At 39.4% G+C, this 25,517-nt stretch overlaps 1 protein-coding gene across 2 annotated transcripts; it reads right to left on the bottom strand.

Moving 5' to 3' along the window:
- Positions 1-776: 776 nt before the first annotated feature.
- Positions 777-25,288, bottom strand: chrna6 (cholinergic receptor, nicotinic, alpha 6). Of its 2 annotated transcripts, none has more exons than XM_044190855.1 (8): positions 24,992-25,288; positions 14,577-14,716; positions 13,422-13,466; positions 10,379-10,488; positions 8,674-8,881; positions 7,169-7,780; positions 4,708-4,980; positions 777-2,383 (listed from the first exon to the last, which is right to left on the bottom strand). In XM_044190855.1, the coding sequence occupies exons 1-8, from the start codon at positions 25,047-25,049 to the stop codon at positions 2,258-2,260; spliced, it is 1,572 nt and encodes a 523-aa protein (XP_044046790.1). In that variant the 5' UTR covers positions 25,050-25,288; the 3' UTR covers positions 777-2,257. The 2 variants fall into 2 exon arrangements, with proteins under 2 accessions (XP_044046790.1, XP_044046791.1); XM_044190856.1 differs by having other exon boundaries at positions 4,708-4,977.
- Positions 25,289-25,517: the final 229 nt, after the last annotated feature.

Raw genomic sequence — 25,517 nt, 5'->3', positions numbered from 1 at the left:
CTTAACAGTGATGAGGGAGGTGCAGCCAGAAAACAATAGGCCTGATTACTGGGCCACCATGGAAACAAAAGTCAGTTTCAGGTGAAACTAGGCAGGGTAAACAGCAGACACTCAGGAAGACTCCTTCCTGAGGGCAGGGCTTAAGCAACACAGAGTAGCTTACATTTCTGAGTTCTCAGACCATTTTCACAATTGAGAATGACTTCCGGATGGGAGCCGAAACGTCTTGATTCTGAAAACAGTGTCCAGATGACTACGACTGGAACCTTTTCTACGATGGAACACTCCTGGACGAATGAGGGACTACACCGTCTTACTACAGTATGGCCCAAATAATAAATAATAAATTCTGAAACAAAAGCCAGTAGTGAAAATGCAAATAAAAGTCTTCTGTTATAAAATATGCATATCCAAGAATTACTGACTCATTACAACCTGCAACAACAGATTCTGCCACTGCAACTTATCTTTACACATGTAACTACAGCTCCGAGATCGACCCTCTTATATAAATGTTTATGTGGCAATGTCATGCATAATGATGCATTTTATCTTAACACTGGAATTATGTCTGAATAGCACTTAGATGTCCGGGTTTTAATTAGACGTTGAAACTGGAGGCTTAATTATACCTCTGGTGGCTGTTTTTGTGTGCAATGGCAACAAACATATCAAAGCAATCATCCTGTGTCAGTGTGTGCATGTGTGTGCATGTGTGCATATAACATGTCTATGTGTGATGCCCTTCACAAGGAAGTGGCATATTTTAAAACCTCTACCAGCAAATCACTTTATTTGAAGAAATATTGCATTTATTTTAAGTTCAAAGACAGTCAGACAAAAGAAAGGCAAAGATCATTTGTACAAACATTTTTGCTCCCTTCAGGATGACTTGCATTTCTGATGCATCATATAACCAAAAAGGATGGGGATAAATGAAATTAAATAACTTAAGCAGTGCCCTTATAGTGCTGTAATCTGAAGGCAATATGTTTGTGGTCAAAGCAATCAAAATTTTTGTCATGCATGTTTCTTGCATTGCATGTTTGCTCTTAAGAGTAAACTTAATCAAAAGTGACAAGAAAAGAAAGATTAAATTAATAGCCATGGAATGGGATGATAGAATCCTCTCATGAATTAATAAATGTAATGCTATTTCAGGAGCAACTAATCAAGTACCATTTAATCCAATATTTACCAGGCCAACCAATTACCTCGTGGAACATTAATCAGAGAGAACATTTATAAACACATGGTTTCTAATTACAAAAAGAAGCACAGCCTGCCCTTATTTGTTAAAAGCGCTGCCTAGTGCGGCAGAAATCTGAACTCTAATTGGAAATGACACAAAAAGCAGTGAGCGCGATTGGCTCTGACAGTGAGCAGCTTGATGAATCAGACTGGGGAGCGGGTATGACAGTCATCAGTCAGCTCAATGGGGGGAGAGTTATCTGGCTGCTGCAGGGTTGAGTTCAGTGTGGTAGAGAGTTTGTGTCATGTCTACTGAATGTGGAAAGTTCCCAGTTTGTTAACATCTGTTGGATGTTAATTCTCAGGTTCCAGTCCTGAAGGACTACTGGATGTGTCAAGTTTTGATCCCAGCTAAGCTCTAATACGCAGTGACTACATATTTGGTTACCATTAAGTTAAGACCTGAATCTGACTTTTTGACATTTTATCATGTAAAACATTATTATTCCATAGAAATAATTTCTGTGAAGACAGCATGTAAAATTTGCTAAAATTTAGCTACAAAACCAAACCACAGTAACTGCTTTGTATTGGTGGCCAGGCTGCTGTAACTGTCTATAACATGTCATCATTTGTGTGATGACATGTTACAAACCTATAATGTGAGCTATAAATAATCAAAATAAAGTATATTTTCTAAAACTTGTTCAAATGGTCAAGAAAGCTGAAAGAACACACTGATTTCCATTATCCAAAGACAGAGTGCCTTTTTAGTTATGATGTGGGTTCTATGGCAATGATTGTTTTAGATAAAATAAGGCGTGATAACCTTTGTATCTGTTATGCAGTTTACCAGCCAGTCTGAAAACTTTAAACTCTTTTTTTTTCAACTTCACTGTTTCTATATCACTGATTACTGTAAAAGACAAGATGCAAACACAGCACACCAAATAGTGCTTTAGGACTCAAAAGTCTGTCTTCTGATTGGTCAACTGAGAACTGAGAGTTAGTCACTTGTTCAGGATTGGTTGACACAGGGTGGTAGTGAACCCTGATTGGTTAGCAGTTATGAGACGAAGCCACAAAGAGGCTGGAGGAAGAGGCCCACAGTTCCCAGGACGCACACGGTCACAAATACCCAAAGGAAGATTCTATCGATCACCATGGCAACGTACTTCCAGTCATCCTCCACCTGTGACCAAGGGAGGGGACAAACAACAAGTGTGAGAAGACAGAGGAAAGTGTCAGCGATGACATATTAAGGATGTAAAGTGAAGAGAGTTTTTTTAAAAGCATGTGAGGAGAGGTACATGATGAGGCAAAACGGGTGATTCAGAATCTCAGAGGGTGGGACGTTTGTGGGAGTCAATAGGGTGAAGTGAGGATTACACAGCAAGGATGGAACAAAAGAAAAAAAAGAGGAAGAGAGAAAAGAGTTAAACATTTCTTGTAAGTCAACAGAAAATTGATACATAATTTACACAGGAGAAAATTACTATGATAATCACATTCAAACCACAGCGTCAAAGGAAGAGACAGGCGTTTTGACAAAGCTGATTGAGCCACGAGTTTTGCATATCAAAGGCTGCTTCTCCCCTGTGGGAGATTTCACTCACTGTATTTATAACTGACAGAGAGCTCTCCCTCCTCAGAGAGCTCTCGACTCAAATCTAAAATTATTTGGTTCTAACTTACACTATTGTTAACTTATGGAGCAGGTTAGGTCTGCAACAATGATGCCCAGAATCACAGTACAGCTCTCCCAGACCAACACTGCTTAGAGTGGTTTTGCATAAATACATTATGCATCGAACACACTTGCTGTGTGTTTGCTTTCTGTGAGCGGATGTTGGTTTATATAAAGTTTAGAAACACTGGAATAATCTTTTATTATGACATTGTGCTCAAAAATTATTGTTGATATCTGAGTACCCAGCAACACCGAAGCCTGATGGGGCAAGAAACCCGAGCGGTAAGACACGTGTATGAACAAGCCAATAATTTAACCAGATTATCTATACTACTTTAAAACTGAAAGTGAGCTCACTCGTAATGTCAATAATAATTCATTCCTCATTGCACAGGAAAACGGCTAGTACAGTGGGTCCAAACGAAACCAGGAAATTTGTCTGTAAACTGTGAAGAACAGTATGTTTGCAACAAACAGTTTGGGTGATAATTTCACTGTTCATCTTTGTTTTTGTTTGGTCAAAAGTTTGGCTAACCTGGGGGTTTGTCTGTCTTCTTAATGATGGCTGAATTCCATTTCCAGGGCCTTGGTATAGGCCTTTTTCATGGAAGACATGTTGACATGTCACAGTAGTAAAAGCACAGGTGTAAATGATAAAAATAATGATGGCTGAATGAGTCCTGGTATTGTGATGCTGACTGTCACTGTCACACTGTCATGGTTTGAACACAACAGAACCAGGAAGTTAGTAAAACCTGTGACAAGTCAAAATGTCTGCTGTGAAGAAGGCCTATTGTGCATACTGGCTCATAGGAACACTAATTGCAACAAAGCCATTATTGATGTTATTAATTACAGCTGTGCTTTTCCTGTTATGACCAGTCAACATGTCTGCCACGAAAAAGGCCAACTATACACACTAGCTTGTGTTGATTTATTTTTAGTGATGTTCCTAGATCTCAGCAAATAACATGGTGAGTACAATGTTATTACTGATAGGAATTATGGCCAAAAGCCCAAGACCCATGTTGTAATAAACCAGGATTATCCTTTAAGATGTTGTGGTTGGGTGGATCTCGAGGGCCATCATAGAGAACTGGAAGCAGCCGACCACTGTTTCGTATTTGACAGATGCACTTGCCTAAACTGCACTTAAACTCCATAGGAACAAGAGCTCGATGTAATCAAAAAATGGAACTGCATAGTTCCCAAATAAAAAACAGTTTGTTCAGTGCTATGCTGTTTTCAGGGTGTATGCGGCCCTAGTCTAGCAGTTTTGGAGGTTTCCTCTCCCCTGGGTTCCACCTTTTGGTGTTGTTTCAAATATCACAAATATCACACAATGCCACCTGCCAATCCTCACTCTACCGGTCTCCATGATTAAAACAGCATTTTGGTGTATTTAATTCAAGTTTGGATTTTATTTGATTTACTTTTCTTCACTTAACTCTTTCCATTTGTCTCCCTCCTTAGTTGTGGTTTTATTGTAGCTAAAGCTAATATTAACTCCATTACTCATTTACAGTGTTCACTAATGCTTTCTGACCATTTGTATTTTGATTATTATGGACAACATGCATCATTGCTTGAATGATTACCTTGGTCTTTACTTAGATTTTTCTGTAGAAAAGCTGGGACAACAGTAGTTCATTGTATGCATCTACTTTGCTTACATAGTATGAATCTGACAGTAAACATAAGCAAAACAACAAAAAGGAGGACATTTGAACAGCAGCGGATCTTGATGAAAAGCCTTGTTACATTTTACTCTTATTATATACTGACATTCAGAGTGAACAATTACAGTGAAAATAAGAATGACTTACCTCTTTGGCCTTGTTGCGACTCCTCATGTTCTCAGCTATATACTTGACGCTCTCGATGGCCTGTTTGATCTCAGGTGACATCACGGAAAAGGCCACCACTGTGCTGATGCTCTGTGGACTCAGCTGACGTGTCATCTTCCCCATGTCTGGTGTTTCTGGGGTCTCCTTCTTATGCTGACAGGGGCAAGGGCATTTCTTCCCAGTGCAGCCCTCCATGGACGAGAGCTTACTGTCCCCGAACTCCAGACAGTTGAGGGAGCCCCCTCCAACCTGCTGGGCATCACAGCCAGAGTTCGGATTAAGTTTCACATTGTGCTTCAAGTCAAAGTTGACATGTTCGGGTAATAATTTCATGTAAAATATTGGGATCTCTGGGATCTTAGCAGTACAGCTATATTAACAAGTGATATTGTAATGGCAAGAACAAACGGACTGCATGATTGTATAACATACACATGACTCTCTGATGTAACATATATATATGACTCTTTTGTGTACCAGGCACGTAACTGTTTGGTGTCAATACTTGATCTGTGTATGATTGTTTGGACTGCGTGGTGAGAACAGTACATTGATAATGATGAACTACAAAACATGCTATTGACTGTTATGTCCAGATTTCAGAGAGACTTTTTTCTTTCCAGTTTTTTGGAGAGTAAAACTTTTAATAAGTGCTTCCTTAGAGCTCTCATTGTTGACCATAAGGAACTTATTAGATCATACTGTATAGACATTGTGTGTGAGAAGTTTGTTAAAATTCTTTACCAGTAGAGAAAACTTTTTTTGTGTGGATTCATCTGACAGTACATGCAGGAAGCAAATAGCTAGATCCCAAGGGCTTACAGCATTGAAAAATAGACGAAGATGGAAGACTGTTGTATGGACCGACAAGCAAGCTATCAAATGGTTAGAAACACTCTGTTGGTGGAGTTGATCCAAGTTTTGATTCCCAGAAGGTGAAATACATTTTATACAGAATTATGTTTTGAGTATTACTGTAGGAAACATTTCCCCTAGCTGCTCTTCCATGCTATAACTGCCGGAGATGTAGCAAAATCAATGACGACTATGATGGTTCCCTATCCCACAGCTGAAACACACTTAATAAACTTTTAGATAGTGCATCAAGTTGTCTGTCAGAGCTGCACCAAAGAATCTCTGAGAATAGGCAGGAATCATTTTCTTCAGCTGCACAAAGATGTAGATGCTGTTTTGTTTAAAAGAGATTTAAGTCAAAATTACAGTATAGTGTACTAGTGAAAACCTGGTTGCCTCTTCTCTCTTACTGACTGAAGCACACCAGAACCGACTATATATGGAAGTAAAAAGAGTTTATCAACCCTATCCCCAGACAAGGATGTCAACAATTCTGCAAAATCCCAGATTATGTTATGTGACAAAAAATGTCCAGTGTCCTTCTGGTTTTTCTTGCTGTCTACAATATCTGTGCATGGCAACTATGGTGTGGTTAAGGTTTGTGAAAGATCACGGTTATGCAAACAATCTATGGTTGTTATGGTTTTGGGTTTAGTTAGCCATTTCGTGTTTTATTATGAAATAACTCTCCACCTCTCCCAATGTGTTTTGTACTATACTTCTTTGGGTCCACCTCCTGAACTGAACTGTAACAATGGTTAACATATGTGTAGGGTTAGGGAATGTTTGTGGTTACAGTTAAAAGAATAGAGCATTAATTACAAGTTTGTGATGCAATGTGAGCTCCCATCTTTGCATGAAAGTTGAACTCACTGCACACTTACACGCTCATTCACCACCACGACCTTCACACCCTTACTTTCCACCTTGTACATAAAGGGCACACTACATCTTGCATTCATACTGAACCCAGGCATTGGACATAAATTGTGAGATGCAGAATTGTCCAATATGGATGTAATTCCCATGTCTACAATATATAGTTTGAGTTTTGACCTTGGTTGTTCATGACCTTTCAATACGCAACCAATAACATAACAGCTGTCTTAAGTAACCTGAACTCGTTGTCTTAAGTAACACCTCTTGATCAGGTTCTTACCTGATAATTGCTAGCGCCTTCTTTTGTGTTAAACTGGAATACATAATTCAGTTTTTTGTACTGTCATCAGAATTCCTGCTGCTTTCCTGCAAACTGGTGCATGTTGGTGACATAAACCTACACTACACTTTGCCTGCAATGTGCTGTGTGCCCCACTTTGAGGTCAGCAGATCTCATACCACAGATCATGTGCAGAGATCCTTAGGGACACTAGAATTCTAAGGGTTTTACCCTTTCACAGACTTTCTTTAAGAATATTCAAATACAGTACAGTAACAGTAACTAGTGTATCCTTAGTTTTTTTCACTACTCCTCATCTCGTATTGGCCTCCACCAGGTGGTTTAGCCTAAATAACAGGTCCAGACATGATACTTGGTTCAGAGCCTCGCTCAAGTGGACCAGATGTTTTGGGATGGACGCCTTACCTGCATCAAGCTGTTCTTCCTTTTCTTCCCTCCTTTCCCTCCTCCGCCTCCTCCTCCCCCTCCAGCTCCTCCTGCCTCCCCACTGCTGTCCAACCCCCCAGCCCTGCTGTCTTCGTCAATCGGTCTCCGCATCAGCATAATCCTCGGCAGCACTTTGAGAAACACAGAACGCACCCAACCCGGCATAGTGTGGGTCATTGGCGTGCGGTAGTGTACATTCAGCACGAACACAGTGATGACGATGCTGAGTGTGACGAAGATCATTGTGAAGAGCAGGTACTCTCCAATGAGCGGGATGACCAGTGACGTGGAGGGGATGGTCTCGGTGATAACGAGCAGAAACACAGTGAGGGAGAGCAGGACGGAGATACAGAGCGTGACCTTCTCTCCACAGTCAGACGGGAGATAGAAAACCAGCACTGTGAGGAAAGAGATGAGGAGGCAGGGGATGATGAGGTTGATGGTGTAGAAGAGTGGCAGGCGCCGGATGTAGAAGGAGTAGGTGATGTCTGGGTAGATCTCCTCACAGCAGTTGTACTTGATATCATGTTTGTAGCCTGGAGCGTCAATGATTTCCCACTCGCCGCTCTCCCAGAAGTCTTTCAGGTTCACCTGGGAGATGGATAACGATCGTAAAATCCAATCATGTAATAATTTAACAGTACAAAATTCAGGGTCAACTTACAATTCTTAAAAGGACCGTGTCAGTCAATACATGTTTTTGGTTTTTACATTTTTTTCTGATAAATATGAGTTTGTAGGAAGGTGCAAATCAACTTATTTCAACAATTTTCACCTGGATTTTATGTACACATAAAATTATATTATAATTGTAAGCCAAAACTTGATGCTGCAAGAAGACGCTTATCACTGCAGTTTACAGTAAATAAGGCTGTTTTGCGATGTTTACAGCTCAGAAAATCTTACAGTAACAGGAAGTGAAGAGAAAAATGGGGAGAAAATGCAAGTGCAGCCACTGATTATCCTACAGAATCCCTCAAAAAAATCGTTAAACTACACAATGGTTGTAATTGTTTTATTTTTATCTAGAGTTTTTTTTTTTGCTGGATTTATATATAAAAGCTGTTTAAAGGGGTACTCCATGGGGGTACTCTTTAAACTCCATGCCCCCAGTTTATTATGCAAATATCTGAAGTGTCAAGCCTTACTCAAGGTAACCCTAATGACATCACCATGACATCATCAGGGTCAATTCTCAGACTTTAGAGAGCTCCCTCCAGAGCTACAGAAGACATTATATGTCTGTTTTCACAGGCTGAGTAGTGCTCACCATTACAAGTCAACTGACCTTTGTGTGTAAAATCGGTGGAGTGCCCCTTTAATAAAAAACTAAAATAAAGATTCCTACATTAAATAAATGTGGTATCTAAACATATAAGTGTAAGCAGTGCTTTTGTTTTCTGTAGGTAAATAGAAAGAAAAATAATGAAAAAGATAAATAGTTGATAGTTACGCCAGACTTGGACATAGTCACAAACACTGACCTTAGACCCAATAAGTACCAGGTCAATCTTGGCTTTGTCATAAGTCCAGGAGCCAAACTTCATAGAGCAGTTCTGATAGTCAAAGGGGAAGTAGGTGATGTCCATTGGGCAGGAGGATTTAAAAATGGCGGGAGGAACCCAGGTGATGGTACCATCAAACTTCAGCAGAGCCTTGGTCTTATCCTCCACCAGGAAATCACCTACAGCGCTGTGTATGATGTGTGTGTGTGTGTGTGTGTGTGTGTGTATAATCAAGCAGAAGTATTCCCATGGCAGAGACAGTATGAGGAGATATGATACAAGTATATGTGGAATTTGAATAGGACACAAAGGTTAGAGGAAGGCAGAGATGTCAAACAATGAGAGGAGAGGAGAGGAGAAAATGAAAGTGAGAAACACAAGAGAGGGGAGAAGATAAAAAGGTGAGAAAGAAAGCATTATGATTAAAAGACAGGACAATGAAGCTGCATTATGTGTTATAATTGTAAAATACAAAATTGCCTGTGATTAACATTATGAGACTCTATTGTAAGTAAAGAGAGGAAATAAGATCACAACTACGTGAACTGAAATTGAGAGACTGGAGCACAGCACAAACTGACCCTGAACAATATACAATCAGGTTAACATATTTTGGTTTAATTACAATATAGTCTGTTGCACAGTGTAGCTGCTAGAGGTATAAAATACATTTGTGCTTCAAGGAATTTGGACAATAATGTAATATTTTGATTATGTTAACACAAGTTCTCATGCCGAAATGACAAAATAGTTTTTTTGTCAGTGCCTTCCAAATTTGCCCATATCACCATTACAAAATGATTCACATGAGTGGTTTCTGATCTGCCATCTCTATGGATAAGGTTTGTTAAGTTTAGAAAACTAAAAACTACGTGGTTAAAACAGCAGTAATTGTTTTTTGGGTTGTTTCGGCCACTTGGGGGAAGTGGAACAAGCTGTAAACAAAACACTCATGTTTTCAGTTTTTACGTCGAACATGTTAGCATTAGCATTAATTTGGAGTCATGTTTCTGGTGTCTTGATGAATGTAAGTCCAATATTCACTTTTGTTTTAGCTCTGTTTTGGTCTCCACCAAGGCCTGAGGGAAATATCTGGCTCCAATATGTTCACCAGCTAGTCACTAATTTTGTCTGTCTGCTGTTTGGTGCTGGGCAGGTAGCATAAGTGGATTTATCAGAGCTATTTTGCTGAAAACAGCTGCCTGCTGCTGCAGGAAACAAGGTTGATGAGAGCGGTGTGAGTGACCCAGAGTGGAACTGCAGAGTCGGGGGATTATTCTCTGTGGGTTCATCACTATGGTGCGATGCCTTGCACATTTAATCCATCGCTAATATTAGAATATTGACTAGTGTAGCTTTAGGGTTACAGAGACATTGTGGTCTGGATTAAAAGAAACCAACATTGGCAGTTAGTAGGAGAAAGTATTTGAACCAAGTATCTGGTGTCAAAGTCAGACACTTTGTACACAGAACCATTCACCCTGACCTCCCTTTAACGGGATTTGCAGCACTATAACATCACGCTTCTTCCACTTTTGCTCCAAACGCACAACGATCATAAGAAGTCCCTTGTCAGGAAAACGTGAACAGAGGTTGTTTTAAGTTTTTGAACAAACAACCAATGCTATTTTTTTCTGGTGAGGACAATCTCTAATAATGATGGTAATGATGGTGACAGTCTCACTTGTTGTAGAGCACAATGTCAGGTCTCCAGATCTTGTTTGATGGAACTCTAATGAACTCAATCCCGTCAAACTCTGCCGGCATCCATCGCAGCTTGTAGTCATTCCAAATCTGAGGGAGAGGAAGAGAAAAAAATTGTGAGCATACTGGGGAGTCAACCATGGTTTGTATTTTGCATTGCACACTGCAGACAATATTAGTCACTGGAGACACCCCCCTTCATGGGAATATTTTGAAATACATATTTATACTGCAGGCAGAACTTCCTTTGATGTTTTACAGTAGAGCCAACTAACAATATTGTAGCAAAAAATCAAATGTTTATAGACGGAAACATGAGTGTCACGGAGCATCTGAGTGCTTTCATTGCTTTTTCACTGAAAATCAAGCAATTCTGATTCCTCCTGGAAATACAGCGACAAAGCTCCAGTAAGCAAATTATAAGACATCTACAATAGTCACATCTGTATAAAGAGCAGTTCAGAGAGAAGGGGCATGTATGAGTAAATAGCTCACTGACAGAAATAAAGATTGAGCGCGTTCACTTGGTATTCTGTCAACATACCTGCGGGTAACATGTCATGTGCAGTAGATCCATTAGTCTTAGCTATTTGCATGTCATTTAAGATGAATTCATTCATTAGCAAGGCGGATTAATACCCAGTTATGGCCTGGGAGCTATTTAATTAACTACTTCATGCTACACTGGCTTTTTCATTTATCTATCCAGGGAGTTTACCATATGATTGGCTGCAGATGTAATTCCTGATAGATCTAGGTTTGTGGCTTATTGTTTACAAAATATAGATGATTCTCCATTTACTTTCTATGACCATGACATTCCAGCAATGAGCATACAGTGAGTCACTAAAAACCTATATTTGATAACAATAACCAACAGGGTGCTGAACAGCTAGCTATTTAACTATTTTCACAAATGAATGAACTTCTTAAACAGGTCTTTGTTACAGACTCAGTTATTATTATTATTAGTAGTAGTAGTAGTAGTAGTAGTAGTAGTATTTGACAAAGGGGAGGGCTTTTTGGGAGAGCAGGGGAGGGCCTTTTAGTTTTTCCATCATAATGAAATAGTAGTAAATGTGATGCAGATTTTGTTGTATTTTCCATAAATTTGGGAATTGCAAATCTAATGCATACAATGTTCCATTATTATTGCTCCATTAAGCAGATATAAAATTAGGGTACACCATCTTAAATCCTTTATTTTGCCTCTGTGTTATAAATAGAAAAACAAGTACCAATATTTGTTTATTATTTTGAGATACTGGGGAGAGGGTCTGACGGAAGCTTTTGTCTGAATCTCTGCCAAGCAACCTGAAATACAAATGCCATGAAATACATAAAAGAGGCCTTCTCAGGAGAGAAAAATAAAAAACTAAATGAAATAAATAAAAAAGGCAGTCTGCAAATTAACACTTATAATGCAATAAAACATATATATATATATATATATATATATATATATTAGAGTTGGAATGGAGTTTTAAAATAATAAACAATATTCAGTTATTTCATGGATAGTGATTTATTTGGATATACTGTATACTTCATATATATCCAAATACTAGATATATTCATAATTTTTCATTTGATATTTATCTAATTTCTTATTAATATATTTTACCAATTCTTAATTAACGACTTAATGTGTTTATTTTATTGTCTGTTTTATTTACAAAATGATGACCCATATTGGGCCTTGCTTTCTTAAAAAATAAAACATGAGGTTCAGCCTTCCTCCCACCCCAATACATTTCGTACAGACATGAGGTCACAAAGAGGATACAGGATAAAGAGTAGAAACAGAAAAAGATAATTTAGGACTCTTCTATTTTAATTAATTAATTTAATTTTAATAAGATTTTTCTTAAATTCTGCCTCTTCTGTGTTGCGAACACTTCAACCTTTACATTTACAGCTTGGCAAAGTCCACATCATAAACAAAGGCTGCCTGTAGCTGTACAGTATTTAGTACTGTTTAAAATGAGGTTCTCTTATCCCCTACATAAACGTAGTCAGTGGAGCTTGGTTACAAGCAGTAAAAAGTGAACACATTTAGAAACACTGTATACTGTTACAGAAGGAATCCCCTGCAGTGTTACTGCAGAACAGATGCAATAAATTCATCAAGGGGGGCTTTCTAAAATGGCTACCACTGTAAACCCACTGGCTGCGGTTCAAAGTCTTTATCACTGACTGTGGTGTTGACTGAGCTTCTCATTAGTGAAGGCTTGTTATAAATAAACAGCTCAGCCATTACAAATAACAAATAAGATCAGCCTATACAGGCCTTTCAATGCATTTTAATTGGAGAGCTCAGAGATCACAGTATCATCTTATCCACCAGGGAATCACATCAGCATCCAATAGCTGTTTGGCCATGTAGTGCTATTAGTCACTGATTTAAAAAGGCAATGTCTATAATGTTTATTATAAGTTGCAGCTTAAATTAAACATTTTTAAAGAGAAATACAGATTTAGTACAGGGTGAAGGATGAAAAAAATAACTAAAATGTATCAGAAAAGTAGATGTTTGGAGGACAGAGACAAAATGTGTTATTTGGGAGAATAGCTGGCAATGTGAGGTCAGGAGTTCAGAGTGCGTGGCTACAGATCTGCTGAGAGGCAGAGCATGACTGACCATAATGCTAACATTCATCACGAGCTGATTGCATTCAAGTGTCTCTCTGAAATATCCTTGTTTTCTTGTTCACTTGTCCCCTCTCCTTTATTCTTACTGTGTTTAACATGTATGACAATCACACACACACACAAACACACACAGGGAGAGAGAGAAAGAGTGTGGCATCCCATATTGATGTCTCTTTAGTATGTATAGATATGATGATCCCTCCTCAGTCTTCACTCACCTCTGTCTCTGTAGATGGGGTTTGGTCACTGAAATAGTTGATACATGTTGTATGTGATGGTGTGTGTCTCTGTGTGTGTCTCTGCATTATGTCAACGACTGTCCCCCACAAGGATAGTCAAACAAACGTGTGTGTGTGTGTGTGTGTACTTACATGTCTGAGCCATAAATTTGTTTCCATGATCTGATTCACCTCATCCTGCAGAGACAAGGATAAGGAAGAGAGCTTGTTAGCCAGCAAAACGTGTGTGTGTGTGTGTGTGTGTGTGTGTGAGAGAGAGAGAGAGCGAGAGAGAGAGAGCGAGAGAGTGTGTGTTGTTGGTACAGCAGCTGAAATAACTCCAAGCAGAGTACACGCCAGTTTTAAAAGAAGATAGAAAATATATAGCCAGGGAAAAAAATCCACTACGTGTTTAAAAAGAAATGGAATTTGCCCGCTAATCTTTGACCTCTAGAGCTGGAGTTGATTGACTGAAAAGGTCGACTGTGAGAAAGATAATAATAAATGGAGAGGTTACAGATGTTACTTCATTTCTACCTCTCTCTGTGACCCTTGTTCAGTTTGATTTGCAGTCCTGTGATTCTCAGAATTCTACATAAACCACATACAGAAATGCATCAGCCACATATACTACAAGCAGACACGTGACGATCTGTGCACAAACACACACATTGGGACACACTCATTCAGTGCACATTGACACACTCACCTTTAGTTTAATCTCACCTTGCCGAGCAAGCAGATATAGCTACGTATCAGTCCAGTCTGAAAAAGGCTCCTGCAGGCAATTTTCTCTTAATCTGAGGATTTCCATTCTGAGCTGAAAACCTCTTTTCACTGGGGAATGTGCAGCAACCCCCCCCCCACCCCCCACCCGCATTAAACTTAACATTGCCAAAGCAAAACAGCAGTGTATAACAACACTGTGTGACATTTTCAGAATCCGTGAAATTGAGCAGACTAAATAAAGACTGTATTCAATTTCAGCTTTCACTTCTCTCGTTCTGCAGCTTATCTTTTGCCTTTTCTGTATCAAAGGTAAGAAATATGATCAAGATGCTTGTAGGAAGACGTCTCAGTTCACACAAACTCTCACATGAGAGGATGCTATAAGTGAAACAACATTTTGGTTACATTCACCTTTGTTCATACACACTTATAAAACAAGACATAAAGAACTGTATGAAATGAATGTGCAAAGGTGCTTAAAAACACCTTTGACATCATGTTGAACTGAGTCTTTACAAGCTTTGTGCATATGTTATGATTAGAATATCCGCTGTGTGTGTGCATGGGTGTATAACTTACGACTTTGACAAGCTGCGAGATGGAGACCTCGAACTCCACAGTGACGGGGTCAGAGACATTCTCCACTGGTCTGATGAACTGGTTATATCTTCGGAACAGTTTCCTGAACAGCCGGTCCTCTGCCTTGGATGAAAAGCAATCTGACCAGACAATAAGGACACAGAGACAAAGAAAAGAAGGGCAGAAAGAGTGAAACAGTGAATGTGAATAAAAAGAGAGGAAGAGACTGAAAGAAAAAGAAGTGCTGGAAAAAAACATGCAAAAAAATTGCAACAAATTCAGTGGAACTCTAACTGTCTCTAAGAAGTCATGGATTTTTGAAAGGCTAATACTGGCAGTGCTAATCAATCACAGAATCACAGCTATCATCCACAGGCCTCCAAGTCAATTCTAATCAACTCAAGTCATGCTACACATAACTTTAATAGGGAACTGAGAGAAAAATAGACATCAGCCCCTTTCAATTTTGATGCAGCGTCACATCAATCACGTCTTTTGAGTTTGTGGATTAATGTTTTATGATATTTGATGAATCGTCTATAAGGAAGTCTCTTTAGATTATCACTCGTCTGCTTAGATCATCAGAGTTAAAAGTCTACTTTGAACTCTGTGACATGAGATTATTTCTTTGTGTGATTGGGCTGGTTTAAATGTCCACTCTGAATGTTATGGGTGTATCATTCAGGACACGGATTTCAGTTTCGCTGCCTCAATTTATTTCAATTTAGTTCAGCTAACCATGAGACCGTTTTCATTAGCTCCTGTTTCCAAATCCATCACCTGCCCTCTAGATCTGGAACCTACTGTCTTTATAGACCTAGTCCTACTTTCACTCCCAGTGACTTACCATGCACCAGCATCACCCCAGCTTTTACAACTGCAGATGTTAAACCCCTGTTTAAGAAACAAAACCACCTCATCTATCTAATACTAGCCTTTCTTACAATTTTCATTATCAGTGAAACCACACTGTCACTTGCTCTTCTTCCACTTGATTTCATTGCTGCTTTTCACCACTGTTTACAGCATGTTATCATATCGCCAGCAGAGCCATATTGGTATCCAGAGTGTGTGGTTCGATATGAATGTGTACTTTACAATAACAGTATGTCTATATTTTCCATGGTTAGGTCTATTATGCCTCAAGGCCAGGGCTAAATGTTTTGAGGAGAGCTTCAGTCCCTAATGGAAGCAGTGGATTTAGCCTTATTTCAGCTAAATCCACAGCCTCAGTTCAGTCCAAACAGTCATTGTCATTACTGGAAACTTACAACTGATCTCAGTTCTTGAATTTATTGACCGCCGCTGTATTTAATCATGTAGGAGCAAACAAACTTTTGGTTGGATCATTTTAAAAGCCCCAAGAGTAATACTGTCTGCTTATTTAGGTAGTGTTATGGGCAGGTGGTATATTACCAAATATCCAAGACATCCTAGAATAGAATCTCATTTAAGCTCAAATAGAAAATTTATATCTAAATGGAGATAAATCACAGTGACAAGCATGTCCTCTTCTCTTCTCCTGACTAATGGTAAATATAGATAGGTAGGTGTTGGCAGCTGCGGGGGTTCATCCTGTATGAGTACACAATTTATTATAATTTACCTAAATATAGGTATGTCTTTGACTAGACTGCTGCTTAAGTGCTGTACACATAACCAAAATATGAAGGACCTTGTTTACTAATTATCCAGGAAGGAGCCTGGAAAGTCTGAGGCCCAAATCAGCATGTCTACCTATAGTGGAAAATGCATGGCAAGCTATTTTAACATAGACAGCAGTTGTAGACTGTAGCCTGAGGACAGGAGATGAAGTGCTGAAATTTTGCTTATAGTGCAGGTGAGCAATCGAGTTGTGGGAGCAGCCGCTGGTTCCATTAGTTTTTTTCCCGATTCTGTATTCCCATTTAAAATTTTTCTTTTAAACAATATCCTCAGTGTTACTTAACACAGAAACAATGGACTCTCCCAGCGAATGTAACTATGGTATAGGTTTATGTTAACATGTGAATCAGAACTGTAGCAAATTCACCATCCCATAGTTGCTAAATTCATCCAAAATTGACCCTGAATCAAAAGTAAATTCCTTCATTCAAGTCGTAATCCTTAACATTTTGACGAAATCAAACTTTTACACCAAATATACATATATATATATATATATATATATATATATATATATATATATATATATATATATGGTATATACCAAACTATATACTACCATTTTTTATGTTAATGGTCAGCATTATGTCATGTCATTTTAGTTAGTTCTTATAACGCTGATGTATGTTCAAGGGTTAATGTTTCTGATAAGTTTGGTTTTAATAAGTTATTTGATCCTATAAAAAAGGGGGTTTCACATCATGATTGACAGCTGAGGCCAGCTCGCGATTGAGTCAGCTGGATGTATAGGCGGGACCTTGATACAGCAGCACCAACCCCAATCCCTGTTGTTGACTCTGGCTCCAAATGACGTCACCAGCGCAAGCAAGATGGCAGCTCCCGTATCCGGGATATTTTGGCTTAATTTTTGTACAGTGGGAGGAAGTAAAGATGCGTCGTCCATCTTTATATACAGTCAATGGTCACCACAGTTAGAGCTGACTGCAATCGCAGATTAGATCGCAGCTGCTCATGCTATGATGGAAACAGGCTTATTGACTGACTTCTATATTAAAAGAAAGCTAGTCTGTAAGCAGATATACCAGTCACTTCTCTGTTGTATTTCTGACAAAGTAGCTGCTCAAGGAGTGTTTGCTAGCCCCAGAATTCTGGGACCTGTAGTATTAAACTGCACTTGCTGTTACCAAATCAACCAGGACTGAAAAATTTAGGATTATAACTTTAAACCTTGTCATGATAGTAAATAACAGTGAAACAGTGAAAGTGCACTCTTTACCAAGAGAAGCCAGTTTTTGTTGGTTGTGTAAGCCATGAAAGTTTTCAAAGTGAACCATATCAAAGCGACGAGTTGAAAGTTCCCCACACAGTTTGCTGCCTTGAGGCCAACTGAGTCACGACGGTTATCACTCCTGCAGTTTGTGAAGATGATCACCTACTCTTCCTCCTTCAAGACCCCCAGTGCTCTTAGAGTTCTCATGCAGAAACCCTGCTCGTTCCCCATCAATCTCTATGAATATCTACATCAATACCACTTCTCTGCTGGGCAGCTCTCAAGGTTGTTGAATGGAGGAGAGAGCTGGATTGGAGAGGGAACGTGCCAAAAGGGACAAAGAAAGCAAGAAAGAAAAAACCAACAAACAAAACAACGACTAAACAAAGAGACAAAGAAGACCATTTAGAAGAACTTTGAATAACTTGTGTCACCTTAAAGACACCAGCAGATCTTGCTTCTTTTGTTTTCCCCTAAACTCTTTTTAAATACTATCCTCATTTGACTAAAACCAGCCAAACTGAGTTTGGGATAGATGAGAGGAAAATCTCTTAATTAAAATGGACTTCTTTTGAAGGCCTTGAAATCCTAATGATGAAACAGTGCTGACCCTGTTACATCAAGATCCCTTCCTCAACGGCAAGAGATAACCCTCTTCATGCAGGCAACAATGACACCAGAAACCCAGCTGGTGCTGAACTCCTGGTGACAGCCCTCTGGAGAGAACGACAAGAGGAATAAAAAAAACACAGAGGAGAGGAGAGGAGAGACAAACTGAAAGCAAAGCCTTCTTAAGATGTCACTCAGCAGATTATGTGAATCCAGACTTCATAGCCTTCTGTCTGGTAGCTGCTTAGCATGTGCTAATGCTATGCTAAATAGAGTTTAAAGGGAGCATGATACCAAACAGTATGCATCTGATCCACGTTTTGCAAAAAAGCAAACATTTCAATGCACAATGTTGACAGCAGTATTTTTTGGACGAGCAGAAGGAATAGAACAGAGGAAAGGAAGGATGGATGAAAGGTAATTTTAATTTAAAGATGAAAGAAAAGAAGTGGACAAATTAGATGGACTTAAATGGACTGTCATGGTGCTTCATCTACTTGTTAGTATAATTACAAAGGCAGAGCTGTGAATCATAAAAGAACCAGTTATGACAGAAAATTAGCCACAAGTTCTACCCTCTTTCATCTGGATTAATCACATTTCTGTCCTCACTCTCTCCATGTTTCCAGTTATTAGTCTACCAATGTCACTCGCCTGTTTTCACTGGCTGCTTTCGTCATGCTAGGATTAACATATCACATGGCAAAAAGGTAAAGGGCTGAAAAAGTATTTACTTATACTTGAGTATATGGAAGAAAAAAAGTCTCAAGACTAGTGAGAAAAAATATATATATATATAAATAAAACCAAGATGTATGACAATTTGTTAATGAATTATGATCCCAAATGCATCTTGCTATTTGCTACCACCAACTAAATAAATGTGAAACAATTTTACAGTTGACAGTTTGCTAAACCCCTCCCCCACACAGCGATTGTCCAATCATAGGTTAGAAACCGATACTAGAAAGGGCAGGTCTGTCAGGCTTTGGCTTTCTCCATGTTGTGCACATGGGGCTGTAGTAAGAGATATACTGTGCATTTAAGGAGTTAGGAGAGTTGTATCTTCAAAAAAAAAAGCCCTGTTCACAACTAACGCTTCCACTGAGCTGTGTTTCTCCACTGTGTGAAGGCTGGTGCTGGATGCTATTAGAATAAAGTTTCCAACAACTCACGGTGTTAATATTAATTAGCTAGCTACCTCTTGGTAGCTGGTAAAACTGTATCAGCAACAGCTGTCAGAAGTTGTTTATGTGGTGGAACCTGGTTTAATTTAGTAATGCGTAAACACACTTATGTCATAACTAGGCTAGAGAACAGCTGGTGCAACTGGCTCCTGATCAGCATCAGTCATGTTTTATATAGAATAGAAGTTTAGAGTCATATGGCTTTAATTTTAGCAACTTATTTGTACTAGTTCTGTGCTGTCATGTCAAGCATGTAGAAGCTGGGTCCTTTCAGCATTTCTTACCTGACCACTGCCTGGACATAGACATGAATATTGACTACTTCTCTTCTAACACAATAACAATTTAAACAGCATTGTGATTTGTCTTTTGACATCACTGTATAGCTCTGTAGTTTTTCATTATTGGTTGAGATTATCTTTTCAATCTCCTTTTTAAAAACAAATTTAGAAAAAATGAAGCCAGGTGCAGCGTGACAGAGGAAAGACGAGGAGTTCTTGATTACAGTAAAGTCAGCAGCATGTACAGTTAATGTACTCAAACGTACAGTATCAATTATTGAACTCAATGTGCAGAATCTGTCAAAATCCACTTAGAAAGCAAGTTAGTTCAAATATAGATCTCGTGAGATATTTAACACATCTAAGTCATGAGGGTTGAAGGCCAACATGCTGTAAAAAAAAAAAAAAAAAAGTCTGGAGATGACTTTCATTCAGGACGATGATGGAGGGCGAGTGTGAGGAGAGGGAAGAGAGGGGAAAGGGGGAGAGGCAGCAGGAGAAGAGTGAAGGACAGATAATGAGTGATGGAAAAGAAGAGCCCATTTAATGGGCTGTTGAGATGCTGTTAGAGAGCTATGTAGCCTCCATTCTCCCCTGAGCATGCAAATGCTTTTAAAGGAGAGAGAGAGAGAGAGAGAGAGAGAGAGAGAGAGAGAGAGAGAGAAAGAGAGAGTGATGGGGGTGAAAGAGTGTGTTTTTACTTTTACATCTTCATCATGTACGATGCTTGTGTTGTAAATACTGAATAAAGGAGTAATTGCTTTGCGATGAGCTGAAATGCTCGGCTCATGCTGTTTGTTTTCCTTTTGTAACTATAAAGCCGAGTTGAAATGAGCTGACATCAACTGACAGATTAAACGGGAGGAGAAGAGTAGAGAGAGGGAGAGAGACAGCAGAAAAGACAGAGATACGACGATGAACTAGAAAGCTGATGACAACAACAGGACCTGAGAGATTTGTGAGTGAGAAAGTGTGGTGGAATCACAAGAAAGTGAGAGAGAGAGGTGCAAAGAGCCGGAGACGATAGGATAGTGGGGCAGGAATAAGACTGATGTGTGTGTGTGTGTGTGTGTGTCCAGTAAATGGAGTGGGAAAATATGTGATGCCCATGACAGCAGAATGCTCTTTCTCATCACAACTACGCTGTGTCCAATCTCGCAAACAACTTTCTTTCATTTTTCTTTTCTTTCATTCTTTCTTTCTGTCTTCTTTCAGCAGACATAAGCACTAATAAAGGCCCAATATAGTGCTATTAAAAGCCTTATGACATTCACGAGAGACTGCACATGTATCTGTGCACTCACACATTTTCGTGCAAAAAGGAAATGATTTTTTTTTCACCTTCAAAATGAGCAGATCAAATAGAAATTGCCCGTCTTTCCCTCAAGGCGTGTTCCCCAAAAAGTGGGTTACATGAATTTGAATATGTTTCATGTAAGAGAGTCATTCAACCTTTGCAGTTCAATATCTCAACAGTGGTTTTCTCATTTCAAAATGTACATTTTGTGGTGATTAGGTGTAAATGAGACCCTGAAGTGGCCATATTCTTCTCTCTGGGGTTCAGGAAATGTCATATTAACCTTGGAGAAGCAAGAGCGAGAAAAATGAGGCGTCAACAAAGTGTCTTCTATGGGATTGTACACGTATCATGTTACCATAAATATGCCAATAGGAAAAGTGTTAAAACGTGAGAAGAAAGCGCTTGCTCACGTCACATGCTCTGGTAAAACTGTGAAATCTAATGAACAGGTTGGGTGTTCATAAAAACAGGCGGATGACTGCAGCGTTGTGAAGCGGGCACTGCAGTGTGAGGTGTTCAATACATTTATCTGTGACTCAGTTTGTGTTAAGCCACGCCCCCTCTGCTCTGTGTTCTGCTCTATAAATGTTACTGTGATATAAGCCTTGTTGCCACACAGCTACACACGCACACAAGCAAACACACTCACACACACACAGTTGTGTTTCCATCACTTTCGGGGACGGGGACATTACATTGACTTACATTCATTCCCTGGAGACTTTCCCTAACCCTAACCATAACCACTACTTGCCTAAACCTAACCATTACCCTAACCTTAAACCAAGTCTTCACCCTATGATTTACATTATGGGGACTTGCATTTTGTCCCCATAAGGAAGGCAAGTCTCCCCAAACAGATTTATGTCTCCACAACATTAGCAATAAACCGCCCACACACACACACACACACACACACACACACTCATCACCACAGTTCGCTGGCCGAATCATCAGTCATGCATTCAAATACATTACAAGAGCAGCCTCTATTTGAAAACAAGGGACAACGTCATGAATATGTCTACAGGCTGAGGTAACACATTAGTAGTAGCACACTGAAACCACCTGCGAGCAAAAGATATACTGTATACATGCTGTTTACTCTGTGTGTATGTTCATGTATTTTGAAGGTACAGGGAACCTCTATGTGCATATGAGTTGGCATGTGTATGGGGCCAAAATTGTAGCTAAAGGTACGGTCACACTGGCCTTCTGTTCGCCAGAATTTCCCCACACTCAGCCCTGAAAAAGGATGTGATGTCATAGATAAATGTTGATCAGAGCACTTGTAATCAGTCTGTAAGTTAGTAAGTAAGTTTGTAGTCTGGTGGTGTAATGTTGCACTTAGAATAATGACTTTTCAATCTCCAAACAGAGCACATCACTGTTTTTATTAGCCGACCGTGCAAATCCACACAGTCAAAGTTGAACAGAGGTGAACTCTGAACTGTGTCCGTCTGGAGATCGCACCGAAGCAGGACATACAAGCTTGAATTTGGCCATTTGAATTTGTCACCTCTATAGGATTCTATAGAAGTAATTGGGGGACAGAGCTAATGTTTGTGTGGTGGAGGTGTGACCGTACCTTAAATCATTTGCTAATTTGTGTGTAAAGTTGTGAGTATGTATTTCAATCTGTAAATGTGTACTTGGATTTGTAAGTAACCAATAATTCAACCCTTTCTCCTACAAAATTACAAAATACTACTAACTTGATTTGCCAAATATGTTATGGAGGAAACATAATTGCTGCCCTGATAACATTCATTGGCAATGTTTCTTCAAACCGGGACTGTGACATCCCTATATTGCACAGAGGTCATAGGGACAATTTCCAAGTGGATGGATGCGTGTACAACGCACAGGATTTTGACACCACTGACTAGTGCTCATAGCCATTATTCCGCAATTTAGGTTTAGGCTACTAAAAAACTTGTGCTTCAAATCAGCGTTGATTTTTTCAACCAAGACTACGATCTTTCTTTAACCTAAACCAAGCGCTTCGGGTTGCCTAAACATAACCAGAAAAGTGTTAATCATGTTTAAGTTGCCACGAGTGGATATTGTAGGTAAAACAAAGATTTTAAATATGTATATATATATATATATATGTATAAGTGTGAACAGTACATTCAATATAAATGTGTCCTCACTATGTTGATGTTATGCGGAAAATGTAATCCTGCAACATTACATTTCTTACACAATATAATCATTAATGAAGGGATTTTTTTTAGGAGACGGAGTTGCTTGTTTTGTGACTGGGTAAAAGAATCTGGAAACGTTTACTGAGATTTGTGAGTGTTCTAGAAGTTGTAAGAAGTCTTAAATCTGTGACTGTGTAAAATGATCTGTAGCTATGTACTCAGATTTGTAAATGCACGTAGATTTGTGATTATGTAAAAGAAAATGCAATTGTATATTTAGAACTGTAACTGTACTCAAATTTGTAGCTCGCCTGCTAGCTGGCTAACATTAGCTACTGTAGCTGGTACCCCAGTAAATACCACTAACTTCAGGAGTACTTACAGCAAGATGGTTCAACTTACTTCCCAGAAGTCCCTTTGTCTTTAGCAGTGTGTCTGAGTACACGTTTACATGGACAGTTTGAGATTCAGGTTTGCGACTTTCCACAGCTATTTACAAATGATTTAGATACAAACTAGGCTCCTGAAAATACAGAGAGAGAAATACAGAGAACAAGAGACTGAGAGAAACACACACACACACACCTCCCAGCCAAGAGGGTCATGAATGGAATAAAGTATGTGTGTAGAGCCTGATAAACCATAAAAGAGCCTATCTGCCACCTTGCATAAATCAGATAGCTGCTATTTATGCCCTTGGGGCAAATGTTTACGTTACTGCTTTGAAATGCCACTGCATAATTACAGTCTCTGCATCTATTCCACAGATTGGCTCCAGGTCACATCCAGGCTCTCTGCCACAGCTGCGGTCAGTGATTAAGTCTCTGGGTGCATTTCAATAATAAATCCCGCCTTCCTTCTTCCATTTCTTCCTTCCTTTTTCCCCTCATTGCCTTTTTTCCTTCCTTCCATCCATCCATCCATCCTTTTTTTCCTTATCCAATCAATCTCAACTCATTGTCTACAGACAAAGCTGCTCCCTAGCCCTAACCTCAGCCATCAATACATCCATAATGTAACCTTAACTTATAATGCTAAACTAAAACCAGCTAAACACAACTTTTAACCCTAAAATATTCCACTTGAGAAGGTGAGAATCTATCAAAATAACCTTTAAATGATCCAACTTCAAAACATATCCTCACTCTAAAGCTCTAAAAATATACTTCCATCTTTTCACATAGAAGTAGAGGAACAAACACACTAATCACAAGTCAATACAACTATATACTATAATACATACTATACATACTATACATACTATAATTGGACGTAAAACGAAATAAGGTTCAGGCTTATCCGAAGACGCACATTGCAATGAGAAAGTTTTTATCACATGCCTGCAGACGGTCAGTCTCCCCTGATTGAAAACTCTCTGTCTAATAAAAAAAACCCTCTCTCACCAGGAAACAGGGAAACAGATCCTGTAAACAAATTCTAATCTGTTTTGGTTTCCTGAAATCACGACTCACGCCTCAAAACAACATTTGCATTCATCAAAATTCATTTGCCTTTTCCCGGGTTCTTCTGCATTTCATTTTGTTGGCCTAGTTAGCACGAAACCAAGTCATGGATGACACGATCGTGTGGAGAGAGAATTGATATGGCTGAAATCGACAGTTTGGCATTACATCGCGTTTTAATGATGATTTTTGTCATTTTTCAAAATGATAATAAAACTGAAAAAAGTTAGGAGACTGATTATCGATGACCATAGCTCTGAAGGCTGAGGAACTTCTTTGGCTTTTACGCACTGGACAGAAACTCCACTACCTCGCTGCTGACTTCCCACAGCGGAATGAATAAGACGAACTTATTGAAAAGCGTTTGAGCCATCAAGTCAAGTCAAGTCAAGTCCAGGCACTGACGCGCAAACCTCACACCTTATCATCGCCTATTCTTTTAAACCAAACGATCTAAAATTGTTAATATGTATCTAAAAGCATTAAATCTACCTTATATATAAGCCTACCTGGGACACATCCTACTTACTGTGCGCCATCAAACCCACGAGAACAAGCAGCAAAGTCCATCTCGCCGCCGGCTGCATCTCTCCACCGTGTCGTTCGGGGATCCGCTTCACTTGTTCCTGAAGGAACTCTGTCGGTTCAGTTGATGGGAGACAGAAATAATGTGAAATGGCATGAAAACGTGCGTCTTTCCCCTGGTGCCGTTTTTCTCGGTCTGCCGGTGCGCTCCTTCCTGATCTGATCCGAACTTGACTTCGCTCGTCCCTCCCCTATGAGCGCAAAGCTCCCCTCCGGCGCATCCACACGGACCCCACACAGGGAGGGGGAAACCGCTCTAACACTTGCTCTGAAGGATAATAGGCGTAATTTGATTCCGGGGCTGACAGGAAGAGAGAATGAATACAGAAATACAAATTTGAGCCTGAATTCAGGAGGAATGTTTGGCACTGGTGTCTAGTAACTAAAGGCAAGTGTTGCACTCACCATGGTGTAGTGTGTTTAGGTTCAAACAGAGCAAAGATCGTGTAAAATAGCCAGAACTCACACTG

Source organism: Siniperca chuatsi, linkage group LG3, assembly GCF_020085105.1.
Source record: "Siniperca chuatsi isolate FFG_IHB_CAS linkage group LG3, ASM2008510v1, whole genome shotgun sequence".
NCBI lineage: Eukaryota > Metazoa > Chordata > Actinopteri > Centrarchiformes > Sinipercidae > Siniperca > Siniperca chuatsi.
Note: the sequence above shows the minus strand (reverse complement) of the source record. Positions and strands in the feature narration are given on the sequence as shown.